Genomic DNA, 15,737 nt, shown 5'->3' with positions numbered 1-15,737 from the left:
GCAGGGATGAAACTGAATATCATTTGTAAGCTCCCTGGAATTTTGCAAACAGCTGTTCTGGATACTGTGTTCTGACTTTGCAAGTAGCATTAGATTTACTTCACTAGAGCAGGTCCTAAAAGAATAAAATGATGCCTATTAAGCTATACTTTCAAGCAGCAAAATGTTTGACAAGCTTGCTTACCAATAAAGCCATATAGTTTTAGGTCACTCTTGTAAGAGCTAGACAGAGTCTACCCATTAAAAAAAAAAAAAAAAATTTTCACCTCATTTTTAAACAATTGTTACAAAAACTTTTTCAGTGTTTTGTTATCTTTGCCTAACCTAAAATTCCCTTGCTATATGAAAAGGTCATTATTTGCTGTATTACCTGCTGTGAAAAACAGATACCTTTCGTCTTGGCAGTGCCATTTATACAATCAAAACTTAAGTCCCCTGTCAGTCTTCTCTTTGGCTTCAGCAAGACCAAGAGTTTCTTTAAAGTTATGCTATAGCGTAAGTCAAATTTTAGCAAACTTTTTGCTGTAGACTTTCTCCAACTTGCACACTGAATCAAAGTCCATTCTCAGTCTTCTTTCTTCCCAAACAACCCAACCTCACTTATTCATCTTTTGAATGAAAGCTATGCAAAGGCCATCTCTGGAATTGCCAGAGTTTGAATACATCACAAATATTTAAAGACTGTAAAGTATTTAACTACCAGCATAGGTGAACTTATATTAACAAAAACTTGTTGATTAAGGATCAGAAAATCATCAATTTACATAATTCATTTTTTGCAAAATCTGCTTTGTTTAAGCAGTATGTAAAGCAATACAAAAATAAAAGCATACAGAATAGGAACTATGTATTTAGCAGCAAAACCAGACAATTTTAGCAAAAAAAAAAGAAAAATTAAAACGGACTTCACTGAGTGGCTGAGAAGTTTTAAGACGATCATATTTTTGTGATTATGGCATTTGACCACCATGACATGTTGCCATGATTTTTTAAAACTCACTACTATATAGTAGTGACAGAAACTAATCTGTGTCTTACAAGAGAGAGCAAACACCAAAGGAGAGAATGATTACAATTTATTCCTCACATCCAAAGACAATAATTTACACATGCGTTTTAGGTAAGATTCTGTTAGACAAGCACAAAACAATGCAGAACACACCACATAAGCAAATAGATATAGAAAGAAGTCATCAAATTTTACAATAAACAGGAGATATCCTGTCCCTTGTAAAATAAACCATCATGAAAAAATGTTTGAACCTCTGAAATTGTCCATTGCACAAGGATTGCTTCAATCATAGCCTACAGTTAAAGGAGGCTAAACTCTTAAATGAAGAATTTTGAAAATTTGTTCACATAATTCTTTACCTACATGTTGCTGATGATACTGAAAGTTTACAGCATGGTCTTTAAGTTATAGCCAATATAACAGAGACCGTGAGTCAAATAAACAAGAGTCAAAACAAGGCTTACCTTGTTGCTGGAAGGGTACTGACACGTGTAAAGAAAACAGATGGCTCTACTTCTACATGAAGGCCTAGCGAAAGGTTCCGGTAATATCCTTCAGCATGTCCTGGTCCACCAGAGTACTTAAAATTCAAAATGGCTTCCAGTGTCTAGAGAAATAAATTACTTATTAGCTAGGTTTCATTACTGTGCATTTCACAAGTTCAATTAAATTAGACCATAGAAGTAATTTACCAATAAAGTTTCTCTGCCCTCAAGAATTTGCTTTCCTAACCCACCCATTCTATTATCTCAAAAAAAACAGTAATTTAACAAATAACTGCATCTTAGGTAAACCGTTTCTTTTTTTCCCTGATCTTTTCAAAAACTAAAGAGTACAGACCAAAGTCATCTGGACTTCCCTTTACATAATTCCTCTTCATACCACATTTAACATAGAAAAATTAAGAGCTTATTTTTGTTTAGAAGATTTCAGGGTTTATTAAATTATATGCTCTTTCATACTCTCGAATGATATTCACCACATCATTACCTTCATAATCACATGGAAAACCTTTAAAGTTTTTGAGTGTGGACAAGTGAAGATTATACAAAACTAAAAGCATCTGCTCTCAACAAGTCCCCGTAAACATATACTCATCTCCATTAACTAACAGCTCTAAGGAAAAATCCAAGGATTTTATAACTACAATAAAACACTCATGTTTGATACCATTCTGTTTCTAAGTGTGGATGAAGGAATACAAACACAGATACAATCGATTGCTTTAAATAACCACAATCCAGTGATTTAAATACCAAAATCAAGAGTTCAATATTTTGCTGTATGTGCACACTTGTAAGTTTTGCCAATTTCCAGCTCGCTTTTAAGTAAAGTGGGCTAACTCCAATTCATAATTTAGTTTCATTAAAATTCTAAGAGACACCTTATGATACAAATAAAAACCTTCAGTTGGCACTGTGGACATACCCATCTACTCTGTTTATGTCAATTCCTAATTTGTAGTTAATGAACTCATGTTTATGTTATGTCAGGAGAGGTAATCAACATTAAATACAAAAATAAAAAAGCACAGACCCATTCAAAACATACTTCATTCTAATTAACCAGCTGGTCCATTTAATAAAAATTAGAACCAGACTCCGTCAGTACAGGGATCTGATACTATTTACATCATAATGTGAGAATGGACCTCCACTGCAATTAGGAAATCTGTGAAAACTCTAGCTATATATTTTCTGTATTATTGCTGTAATATAGTATCCTGCTTGGGAAAGTTACTGTGGTACAGATCCATGGATAATGAAACAGAACCATGGCACAAAGCTGCTTTATTAAGCCCAGTGCTATATAATTACAGGTAAACACGTAACAAATGTTAGTTTGAAAGGTCACAGAGCATTATCATTCCAGATGCAAAACCTTTCCTAACATCCTATACCAAATGAAAAACCTCCAGAAGAAAGGCTAAAAAATACAACCCTTATTTGCCATTGATGATCAGTAGAGTTTAAGGGTATCATCATAATCTTGGTCCCTGTTGTAGTGACGAATTTGTCAAAGAAAACTTGCTGATGACCCTGTGTGTGTCCCACACTTCATGGTAGAGAACAGGAAAAAGAAAACCTAATGGTCTTCTATTAATTTAGACAGCAGGAGGACATCTCTTCTTACCCAAAATGGAAGATCTAACTGGGGGCATTTAACAGTGAGGACACAAGAGATTTTTAGAATCTCTGAGAATCACAGAACAGCAAAATCTATATTCTTTCTCTGGCCATGATATCTTGCAGCATTCCTAGGAATGTACATAAATGCAAAAACATAAAACATCAGGCAGACCTCTCATCAAGACTATAGACGTATGTGTAGCAGGGGAGCATGACTGAAGGAAATGTTTTAAGGAGCCTTCAGGTTATCAAAGAAACTTTTATTGCTTAGGATTCATATAATATGAACTGAATGCAAAAATAACCCAAATTCAATCTCCTTTAAACCCCTGTACACACACACATACTTGGGAAAAGGACTCCCCATACAATATGAAAGATTGATTTTCTATCTGTAGGATGGGGGGAAAAAAACAAAACAAAACAGAACAAAACAAAACACAAAACAACAACCAAAAAAAAATAAACCCCTACACTTTCATAAATTTACAAAGCTCCAATTTAAAACAATTTACCACTCTCTCCCACAGCACCTGCAGAGAATGGTCCAAATGCTACAGCCTCCTATTTAAATGATGTTGTATACTTACTCCAGTGGTCTTGTCAAACCTATACAAATAAAAGGCTGAGCTGCAGGTTCTATTTATCTTTAAAAATATCAATAGAATTTATTAGATTTCTGCAAACTGCATCACTGCAGATCAAAAATAAACGGCAAGGTGTCACTACAAACTTTTGCTTGCAGATAATCCATAACAAAAAAAAGGAAGGAGGGATGAAGTACACTGGCCTCTCAAAGCAGGTAGCCAGGAAAAGAAGCCTACTGTTAACCGAACACATCTGGAATTCAGAATATCTATGGGCTCGAAGTGGAGGGGAGAGGGGTGATTCTTCTTTTTTAACAAAGTTGCATTCTGGAAACACAATAGTGAAAATCTGGATAAATTGTTTAACCTATATGATGATTTCAGCTTAATAAATTTTTCACTACTTCATTGGTCCTTTCTTCTATTGATGAATAAAAGGAGATGAAAGTGTTTCTGAGTGTAAGTTCCAGATGACAAGACTCTTAACCAATGGCACCAGCCATTAATACCGCCTACTAAGAAATATTTTACAGATAAATCAAAAAATTACCATTTTAGTTTCTCATGCATTTTGTTCTCAAACATAATTTCTACATAGAGCAGGTACTGGTTTGGGGTTTCTTTTTAAATCTTTCTCTCCAATCTGCTCATGGAAATTCTTCCCATACTCATTAATATAACAGAATTAAAAGGCAAATTATAAAAGAACTGCTGTTTGAATAATACTAAGCCACTAATGAAAAGCAACACATTTGGCATTAAAGTTTCCTAACTGAACGACAACAGTTAGTAATTTTCTGCCAATCCCTCAATAGTGTCTCTGTCTGAACAGTATTAACTTTCATATATGGATTTTTAATTGCTAATTCAAACAATTATAATCTGCAACTCAGATCGATTATTTCTACTGGAATACTACAGTACTTCCTATCCAGAAGTAGACAGTAAAATCTACAGAGAATTTCCATATAATTCTACAGAATGTTGCTACTTAGGCAGAAGCTAGAACATTAGTGATTGGGAAAAGAACTCCCCAAAACAGCCAATGACACAAGAAACATACAAATGAAGGGGCAAATAGCAGTGAGGAATGGGATTTCGTGTACTGGGAAGTTAAACAGGGTGCTCAATCTTCCTGTATGCTTGTTCTCAAGTAAGAGGGATGACTGACTACAGAAGTCAAGAAGCTCTACCCCAAAATAGTGTTCAAAGTTATATGTAGCAAAGAACACTATTTTAGTTCCAAAAATTGGCTTAGACCAAGAGTATGTTAAGGTAACTATAAAGGATATAAGAATCCACCTGCAGAAATGTAATCATTACATGCTGTATGTAAAGGAAAATAAACATTCCAATGAAGAACACAAAATAATCTAATAAACATGATTAATCTAATTTTAGCACCTCTCACAATTAGACTGCTTTTTTATGAAAAAATCTTTCAAGATATAAAAAACATTAAAAGAGTAATTTTCTTTTAAAAAAAACAGGAATAATTACTGAAGAGCGACATCAGATATAATCAACAAAGAAACTACCAACAGCAAGAATGATATACACAGTAGGCAATTTAGTAGTCAGGAACCTCAAATTTATAGTGATACATTGTTAATGGGTAAAGAATCAATAAAATGTTCATATAATTCCTTCCTCACTGCTGAAAAATATTTTTATGTATCTAAATTCTGGGGTTTGTAAAATTTACAAAGTTGGAAACAATTAAAATCAGGAGCTCCTGGGTTTAATTCTCACATCATCTATCTTGCTTAGTAGATTTGTTTCTTTATTCTTTGTTTCTTTATTCCTAAAGAATTTTACTAGCAACACTAATAACTCTGATTTTATCCCTGTGCATATCTTGCTACTGGAAGAACCAAAAGATTCTGTCTTATAATATTTCTTGTTACAGTATTGCATCACCACACATACTGTACTTTCTGTTTCAGATAGCAAAGCAAGATGTTGCCCTCAAATTTTTTCCAAACTGGAACATCAATTTTTCAAATACTTATTCTCAGTGTTTTCCATAATTAAATTAACAAATCATACTTCGTAAGAAAGGCTCACATACACTGCATTTTCAGGTCTTTTCTAAATTCCCTTAATATAGTAAAAATGACACTAAGTAGATCTCAACATGTAATACACAATGAAATGCCAGTACTTAGCTACAGGCAGTTTGCTCCTGAGACTCTGCAGATACTGACTGCAGTAACTATGAAGAAATACCAGAATGTACCACTGCAAGCTCTCCATTAAGATACAACATTTTAAAAAATAAAATTTAAAAAAAAAAAAAAAAAAGGCATCAGTATGACTAAACTAAAAATATATAAAATCAGACTAAAACCTTTCCATTTTAGTTTCTGGACTGCTTAAAGAAGACAATTATTACTAATGATTGTTATTCCTCATGGGATTAGGGCTTGAAATTTGTACAAGAACTTATTCTAGGTGTGTAATCTTCAAATACGCCTTCCTTTCAAAAAAAAAAAAATTTTACTTGCCTAACAGTAAACATGTTTTCTTCCCAAATTCCATCATGCTCCTGATCTGCTTCTCATGCAAATTAGCATTAGCAGGACATGCTCCATGCATTAATGAGTGTTTAGTCGATCTTTCCGGCTTTAAACCCCTTTTCTCATTCGATGCTTTTTTTTGCTTTTGGGTTATGCTTTTCTTCCTTGAATAGACTATAAACCCCAATTTTTTTAAATTCTCTCTGTTCTACTACTTCTTTCCTTCTCTGACCATTCTACTCCCATATTCAACCCTGGTGGGCAACCAGTGATATTCATCAGTAATAAAGAGGAATGAAAATGTACTAGATCATCATATCCCTCTCACAGAGAATCTCCTTCTACAAAATTAATTTCTGAATTTCTTCTATTGGATGCCATGTTTAAATTCTTTTAAGAGCTTTGAGGACTGTGAAAATAAATCATGGATCAGGAATTTCAGCTGCCTAACTGTAACTAATGAAATTATCTGGCAGCAGCGAAGAGAAAGTGAGTTTCTCAGATTAACCACTCTTTTCAACAGCAGCAGGTGACCCCAGCGATAAATATGCTAGGAAGAGCAGCAAAGAGGCAGCCAGCCGAAAGCGCGCTCGGAGCGCCAACACTGCTGGCACAGACGGCGTCCCACGGCCTCAGCTCCCTGGGAACCGCAGCACAGAACTGGGGGGATCTCCAGGCCTCTGCCCTTCCACAGCTTCCCCGCTGCTTCTGGGACAGGAGGCTGAGCTCTCCACAGGGCTGTGGTACTCACCCAGCCCCGCAGGGTCTCCGTGATGCATCAGGCTGAAGACCACGGTTCCAAATGGTGCGTTCAAGCCCTCTTCTCCTCCTCGCTGCCTCAGGCCAGTCCTATTTGCTCACCTTCATTCATGTTAAGAAGCTGCAGGGTTTACCCCATCCATAGAGCATACGGTTATGAGGGAGTGGAGTAGGGTTTTTTGCCCTAGTCAGACTAAATTTTTTATCCTTGCTTCTATATGTGGCTCTATACCTCAATTTCCCATCTTTACTATCAAAAATACCTGGCCAAATCAATACTGGACCAAACGCAAAAAGGTCCAGTCTTGGCGACTGCAAGCTTCTGAATCCAAGCAGACGGAGACATGCTGCTCCAGAAACACGGTTCATGCAGAAATGTAGTACATCATACACAGTTGAATCTTTTCTCAGGGAAAGAGCAGAATGTGAGCATTGAGATGGAAATGGAGACGCCTATGTAGCTGAAACCGAGGAAGATGGGATACAAATACATCAAGCTTCCACTCCTTCGACTGATTTGTTACTGCAAAGACTGTCTATGTTTAGAGTTGATCTCATGAAAAAATTCAGTCCTGGAATTTTGAAATGCACACATCTCTGCCTATGTATTCATTTGGTTATCAAAATTTATTTAGATTAATGCTTTCTTGAGTTTTAATTTACAGTAGTCTAACAAAAGACAAATACTTGGAATTTTAGCTTCTTTCTCCCACCACTGAGCCTACAGTCCATGATTTCAGAGGGTAACCTGACAAAGGATAAAGTCTGTATAAAAATCAGGCTTAAAGGATAAAGTCTGTATAAACAAAATGAGGCTTAACAGCAGTGTTGGGAAAAGCAACAGGTGCCCTTATGTACATAAGCTGAATATCCTCCTGCCCACTTGTTCTCAGGAGGATAAAAAAAAAAAAACCTCACACCCCCACACCACTAAAGAGGAAAAGCAGAGAAACTGCTGACTAGCTAGAGATTCTATAATTCTCCTAGGAAGGTCAAAAATTTCCAATCTAATAGAAGAAAACCTCCAACTAAATGTCAAGTAGCATTGTATTTTTATTGCTCCCGGTTGATGAGAGCTAAGCAAAGTACAGCATTACTGAAATCCAAATGCTCTCACAATATACTATATCGTTTTTGAGATACACACACTTCTTAGCATTGTTTATGCCCCATCCCTGGAAGGGTTCAAGGCCAGGTTGGACGGGACTTTGAGCAACCTGGTCTAGTGGATGGTGACCCTGTCCATGGCAGAGGGTTTGGATGAGATGATCCTTAAAGGTTCCTTCCAACCCAAAGCATTCTATGATGACTCTTTGCACCAGTCTCTTACTGCAAAACTCAGTCTTCGGGGACTTGGATGCTGATATTTTCAAAGATTCTTCCATGCAGGATTCACATAATTGCCTCGAACGCTTAGACCTTTCTTTACCTAAAATACTGGTATTGAAAGGACATTTGGGAGAAGTGTAATATGTCATTTGTGGTAAGAAGAGCACCAAGTCTTTAACTCACAAGGCTTATTTCAAGCTGTGTATTAATCCAAAACTGAAAGTAAAGTAGTCCTCCCTGATGTCTTCAGTATCTATCACAAATCTTAGGCTGCCCAGGAAAGGTCCACAACAAGAAATTAAAATCAGAAGTGGAATACATAAATAACCATATATGAAATATGAACCATACTACAGTTCACAGAAATTGAATTATATCATAAACTCAATTTTTACATGAAAATAATTGGTGAAATGAGTGTGCAGTAATATCATGCAACTTTGCAGAAAGAGATCTACTCATTGCTATCTTTCTCATTGGAGGGTATTAGTCTTTTCACTTACGGTTAACCTGCCTGATTTTCTGATACACAAAATCAATCCCAGGCAATCCCAAACACAAATACAGGCTGGGCAAGGAGTGGATGAAGGGCAGCCCTGCGGAGAAGGGCTTGGGGATATTAGTGGATGGAAAACTGACTGTGAGCCAGCAACATGCTCTCGCAGCCCAGAGAGCCAACCGTGTCCTGGGCTGCATCAAGAGAAGTGTGGCCAGCAGGTCAAAGGAGATGATTGTCCCCCTCTGCTCCACTCTGGTGAGACCCCACCTGCAGTGCTGTGTCCAGCTCTGGGGCCCCCAACATAAGAAGCACATGGACCTGCTTGAGCGAGTTTATCAGGGGGCTGAAGAACCTCGCGTATGAAGACAGGTTGAGGGAGTTGAGGTTTCTCAGCTTGGAGAAGAGAAGGCTCTGGGGAGACCTTCTAGCATCCTTCCAGTATTCAAAGGGGGCTACAGGAAAGATGGGAAGGGACACTTTATCAGGGAGCATAGTTACAGGACAAGAGGTAACAATTTTAAACTGAAAGAGGGTAGATTTAGATTAGAGATAAGGAAGAAATTCTCTCCTGTGAGGGTTGTGAAGGCACTGGCCCAGGGTGCCCAGAGCAGCTGTGGCTGCCCCCTCCCTGGAAGGGTTCAAGGCCAGGTTGGACGGGGCTGGGAGCCCCCTGGGCTGGGGGAAGGGGGCCCTGCCCGGGGCAGGGGGGTTGGAACTAGATGATCTTTAAGGTCCCTTCCAACCCAAACTATCTATGATTCTGTGAAAATATACTTTAGGTTTTCTGTATTTTTAGAAATGATGCAACAACTCTTTTTTTAGCTACAAAATAAAGTCTGTATTTTTAAGGAGAACTTAAACCAGCCAAGAAAGGACAGAAAGTACCTATACATTTCTTTGAATGCAAATCATGACGCAAATCTAAACTTACTGGAATACTTAATTGATCAAGGCAGAATTCCTGATTTTCCTCAAATTGGAAAAGGAGACTTTCCCAGTAGATACTGTTCCTTAAAGAACCAAATAGTATAGTAATAGATAGCAAGAGTCCTGATACATGCATTATAATAAGAATATGCATATGTAATCATCTTGTAGTGCATATGTAATCATCCTCTAGGACTGAACTGCAGCAAGCAATCACCATACTAATTTTTCTCCTCTGTATTCCATTAAAAATATATATGGCAACTACAAAAGCTATGATAAAATTCTTAACAACTGATTAAGCAATGAAATAAATTGTGCCACTGCAGTAAGTCATACCCTTTTATGTACAAATACAAACAAAGCCCACACTGTTATTCCTGTTAAAGTACTTTATCAGTCTAAAGCAAAATTAAATAGAATTTTTAACACATGTATTAATCAGGTAAATTTGCACAACCAGTCTATTGAACAAGGTGCCTGTTGTGTTCATGCTCTAGTGCAGTTTTACTCAAGTACACCTATAGCATACACACTGACTTGCAGTAGCAATTTTTGCAGTGCACCAATGTTTATCTAGCTCATCCATCTACAATTATGTCTAGTTAAGCCCCTGAACAATGAAACTGCTGCACCCCTTTGTAAAAACAGCACAATGGCAACGACAAGTAGCTGAAGCTAAATATAGATCCTGCAGGCATATGCTGGGAATTAAATAGTACATTTTACCCCTCTCCAATCCTAAATCAGTAAGCTTCAACAAGGAATCTCTAGTGAATATACACAGGAGCTCAATAAATCCCCCTTAAGCTTACAAGGCATATTCTGAATCTGTGCTAGCTAAAAATAGCCATGTTTATAATGAGAACAGAGATGTGAGTAGAATAATATTAAGTTTAAAGGAAGGCATGCTATAGTCATTCTGCATTAACGAATAGGGTGAATCAAAGGTCATTCTAACAAACATATACAAATTGACAGATAAAATACAATATACAGCAATCTTTTACTGAAGAGCATTTATTTGCATTAAACTGTGCACTTTTTAATTAGCTATTGCAGTCACACATTCACAAGTTATTTTGTGTTCATTTTTTAGCTAGAACACAAATTGTTACTTCCAAAAGATAGGAGAAAGAGGAGTATACAGCATTATTCCTCTGGACAGTATTCCCACCTAGAGTTCAACTCCCCTCTGGAAATATTCAGGATATAATACATAATTCTTCTTGTAATATTAATCACAGATTTCTGCTTTCTTTAATTAAAGGCAAATTGCATCCAGGCCTCCAGGGCAGTAATATTGCAGATGAATGCCCAAATGGCTGATACATGTTCTTAACTGCCTCAAAGGTTTTACCTCTGCTAACTTAGATACAAGCACTGCTGACCGTAGCTATCATAGAATCTCATTCTTGGCTGAGATACAGATGCGACATTAAAAATAATTAAAATACAAGTAACTTCTATGTGGAACATTCCTATTGAGAGATTTCTGTCTATTGACACTAAACTGCACAACCTCTTAGAAAAACATGTGCTAGGAAACTATGGAGCCCTGCTTTCTGTTCGCAGAGGACTTGAAGGAATGGAGGGGCAAGTCATCACACATGCTCCTCAATAACTTCTCTCATTCTGAAATCCTGCCCCGATTCCGAAGTAGGAAGGTACAAAAGGAGAGTAAATGCAGTGATAGATGTTGATGAACAAATCACACACACCCTTCAAAGGAGAAATTTCTCTATGTGAAGACCAACAAGTCAGTCTGGTTCTCCTAGCAATGGCTACGTAACACGTTGGTTGTTGTAAAGAAGCATCACTGAATGTATTTCCCCACTGAAACCTGTTCATTACACCTTTTAGCAGGCTACCCAAAAGCAAAGGCACAAGATGCTGGCAAGTATCTTCTGACTAAAATAACACATCCATGAGAGATGGATAAAACCAATTCTTGGGCATAATGGTGCAAAGAACATGTATCCAGCATAAACCCCCCCACATGTTATGGAATCGTAGAAAAAATAACAAGATGGTATAAAAACATTCACAACCCCAGAAAGAACATCAGCAAAAGAACAAAAACAAGTGCTGCTGAAGGGACTCCTTGGTTAAGAATGACACATCTGATCAATGTTGCTACTCATCAACAAGCAGGTTGACTCTCACTTTTGAGAGTAAGCACACTGCTTTTTTTAATTGCCATCCACCACATCTTGCTACTGCAGACTCAGCAATCAAGTATTATATTTCAGTGTATATTTTGAGTTAAGCAAATGAGAATTTTAGGAAGTTGTATAACACTGTTAAAGATTCTAAGTGTGAGTGCAAGTTTTCTTCTCCAACCTTCCTACCCGGGAAGAGACTGAAAGCAACCCCACCAAGCCTCAATAGGCTCATATGGAACAACCTATAGTCTCTGGGTAACACAGTTAAGTTACTCAGTTTCATTTTTTCAAGGCAAACACTTCTACACTATTTCAAACTTCCTCAACATTAGTTCCCTTCTATCACGTCCTTTGTGAGAAAAAGGGAGGATGAGATTGCACACAAAGTGGGGTAAACACAGAAGAAACTTTATGTTTTGCTCTCTATTCCTTTATGTTATTCCTAATATTCTGTTTGCCTTTTGCATTGCTATAACAAATTAAACTAACATCTTTGTAGAATGTTTCATACATCCTACTTCTCTATCCTTAATGGCAATGGTTAATTCAGAGCCCATTGCCAAGCAGTTAAGATTGAATTTTCTTCATGTGCATTACTTTACAATGCACACCTGGATTAATGCTGATCTTCCTCTCAAATTTTAACAACCCACCACTATCACAAAATAGTCCTTAAAAATTGGTTTTCATGTATGCTACCCTTAATAAACTTTGATACAATCCTAAACACCCTAATACCCAGATGCTTTATGAGCATGCCGAGGCACAATGCAATTCCCTACAAATTAGGCTGAAGACCACCTTGCAGTGGGTAAATGAGCTATTTATCCTGTCTTTAACCAGCTCTTGGCTCATGATGGGACCTCCACTTTTATCTCACAGCATATTTGCTTCTCTTAAGGAGCCTTTTGTGAGAGTCTTTTTGGAATCAAGTAAGCCATGTCAAAGATTTTCCCTTTGTTCATAAGCTCGGCATACGCTTCAAAGAATTCTGACAGATTTGCTTACCATGACTGCCCTTCCAAAAAAAATTCAAGTATCCCAACATAAGTACCTTACTATTATTAAATCTGCTGTTACATTTCTGGTTTTACTATATTTACCAATAAGAAGAGTAAAGTAACTGCATTAGTTACTCTGCTTCCCCAACAGCAATTAAAAACTTAACTTTTCAAAGTTTACAAACTTTTAAAATACCAGATAACATGAAGATTATATCCCAGACAAAGAAGGAACAGTCACATGCATTCCCCTATGGGCATATGGTCTGACACACGTCCAAGACCATCACCATTACCCAAGTAAGCAAAATTTAGAGTTTCCACTTTACAACACACGAATGCATCCCACACAAAGGGCACATAAAAAGTACAAATGCTTTCCTGAAGATCTCAAATTAATTTACTGTTCAAAATTCTCTCCTGAAGAAACCAGGTCCATTCACTATTCATATACCTTTTATTCATAATATTGCTGTATTGCACTCCAAAAAAAATTATACCCACAACCTCAAAAGATAAAACAAATCCTGATCTGTAATAGTTGAAGTACCTCAAAAAGAAATAATGCATCCAGCAAATCAGAAAAAAATCTGTTGTAGTATATAAAAGATCCTTGAAACTGAGTGATCAGATTTTTACATAAGAACTCTTTGGTATTCATGTGTTAAACAATTCTCTCTTTTTTTTTCAGGGATTCTTTCGATGAGGAGGGATAAATCCAATTACGTAATTGTTCAGAAGTAGGAGCAAGTAAAGAAAGAGGTTTTAAAACAGGAATGCTTGAACAACTTAATCAATAGATCTGTTTATTCAGCATAGCCATTAACATATAAATATGGAAGACTGAGTACTTCAGATTTTTCAGCTGCTACTTGGGTTGGAAATAGAGGCTCTAGTAGCACAATCATTTTCAAAATCAGTAAAGTTATTGAGCTAAAAATATCACTGATTTAATGAGTTTTGTATGGAATGAATATTGCAAATTCCTACTCCTTAATATGATGATAAAAACTAAGAATAAAAAAATAGTTAAATTAGTTTTCAGGGATTAACACTTCAGAAATTAAATCTGTCCTATAATTTTGCTAGAAATCAGGTCCTAGAGTTGCAGAACAGTGACGCATTCCATTCTAATGCATCTTTCTTTTGCTGGGCATGCTATCTGAAAGCTAATATGCCAAGCAACCAAGCATTCAATCACATTATTAAAACATACAGGTCTCTTAATAAACTCAGTGTATGTGATTTCCTCAAATGTTTTTCCTCAATATAGGGAATTTGGACTTAGCTCTTCAGTAAACACAAGATGATAATTGCAGATATGAATCAGAAGTAGAGATGACACTAAAATTAATTTCCTCTCTTCACTGATCCCATTTTGCCATAATTCAGCCAGGTAAACATGGTCTGTGCCAGTGAGCTCTACACCATTGCCTGCTCCAAATCCCATCTGCACCAAAGATTGCTGCAGGCTGAGAATACACTTTAAATTTTGTGATGTTACAATGAAAACAGACAAATTTTACAAAGGCAAAGGTCTAATAGCAGATGAAAGGCATTACAAAATGCTTGCTTTATAGATTTATAAAGGGCTAGTCACTGACAATTTAACAGCATACGTCAGACTAGTCTGCAATATGCGTTTATTATTGATTTCTGAGCATGATCTTACAATTCGGACAATACTTGGACCATTATTGTTTTCAAGCTGCGACTACTTACACATCTGTACCCTTCACATAGATCAGTTATGCTCTAAAAATAACAGAACAACCTATAAAAATAACATTTTAAAAAAGGATTAAAGTATGTTGTTACTTTTGGGGTTTCCAACACCAACAAAATACATTCTCAAAAGTCAACTGGAAATCATTACCATTAGGTCCACTAACACACCATTAGAGCAAGCGAATTGATGAGTGGATTCAGAGATCCTTTCCTGAAGGAAACATGACAAATATAAGTCCAGAATCTAAGTTGTAAAACCATCTAAAACCATCATATGCTAATAAATCAGAACTCTTCACTTTTTAACAGACAGAACAGAAATCTTCTTTCTGTGTGAATAGAAAATTGTCAGTCTCTGATTCCTTCCTTCTTTCTCTGAGACACTCAAGAACATTAAACATATTCCCCAATTTTCCAGTAACTGCTTATGCATAAAATTTAAGTAAAAAACACTTTCTCACATGACCACTTTACTCACTATGGATTCTCAGTGATCTAAGCACATTCGCAAATTTAAGAGATTTTTGCAAATATGTATATACACATTTTATATATAAACACTATACATCAACAGATAGATAGATAGACAGATAGAAGGTACTGGTACCTGATATTTAAATCACTGGTTTGATTCTATTAGGGATGCTAACTTGATTTCTAATCTAAGTGGTTAGCACACATTTAAAAGGATTACAAATGCTTGTTTAAAAAACTGAGTCAGCTCACTCAGAGAACTTCATAAATATGCAGCAGGAAACTCCCAAACAGTGACTCATAACTTCAGAGGTTTAAAACAGACAAATAATAATGAATTTTCAAACTGTTACTCATACTCAATTAAATCCTAAGCCAAAACCATCCTGCTACCATGAATTCCACTTGACTATCATTAAGTTCAACAGAAATAATATGAAAAAAATGAGCAAAATCAGATAACTGGGTAGAATGCTAATTCTTAACAGCTTGTATGGAAAAACTATTTCATATAAACATGCATCCAACAATAATTCTTTCCTTTACAACTGATGCATGGGTGGAATTTGTCTTCATCTTATTTAAGAATGAGTGACTGATTTGAAAAA

The 15,737-nt window shown here is 36.4% G+C and overlaps 1 protein-coding gene across 4 annotated transcripts in view; it reads right to left on the bottom strand.

Annotated features, from left to right (window-relative positions):
• The window catches only part of TRAPPC9 (trafficking protein particle complex subunit 9), a 518,594-nt gene that overhangs the window by 334,475 nt on the left and 168,382 nt on the right, over window positions 1–15,737 (bottom strand). For all 4 annotated transcript variants that reach the window (XM_042785807.1, XM_042785806.1, XM_042785809.1 and 1 more), the window contains one exon: window positions 1,477–1,619. In XM_042785807.1, the coding sequence (XP_042641741.1) occupies window positions 1,477–1,619 (143 nt within the window). The remainder of the gene's footprint in view (window positions 1–1,476; window positions 1,620–15,737) is intronic.

Source organism: Tyto alba, unplaced genomic scaffold, assembly GCF_018691265.1.
Source record: "Tyto alba isolate M040663 unplaced genomic scaffold, T.alba_DEE_v4.0 Super-Scaffold_9, whole genome shotgun sequence".
Lineage (NCBI taxonomy): Eukaryota > Metazoa > Chordata > Aves > Strigiformes > Tytonidae > Tyto > Tyto alba.
Note: the sequence above shows the minus strand (reverse complement) of the source record. Positions and strands in the feature narration are given on the sequence as shown.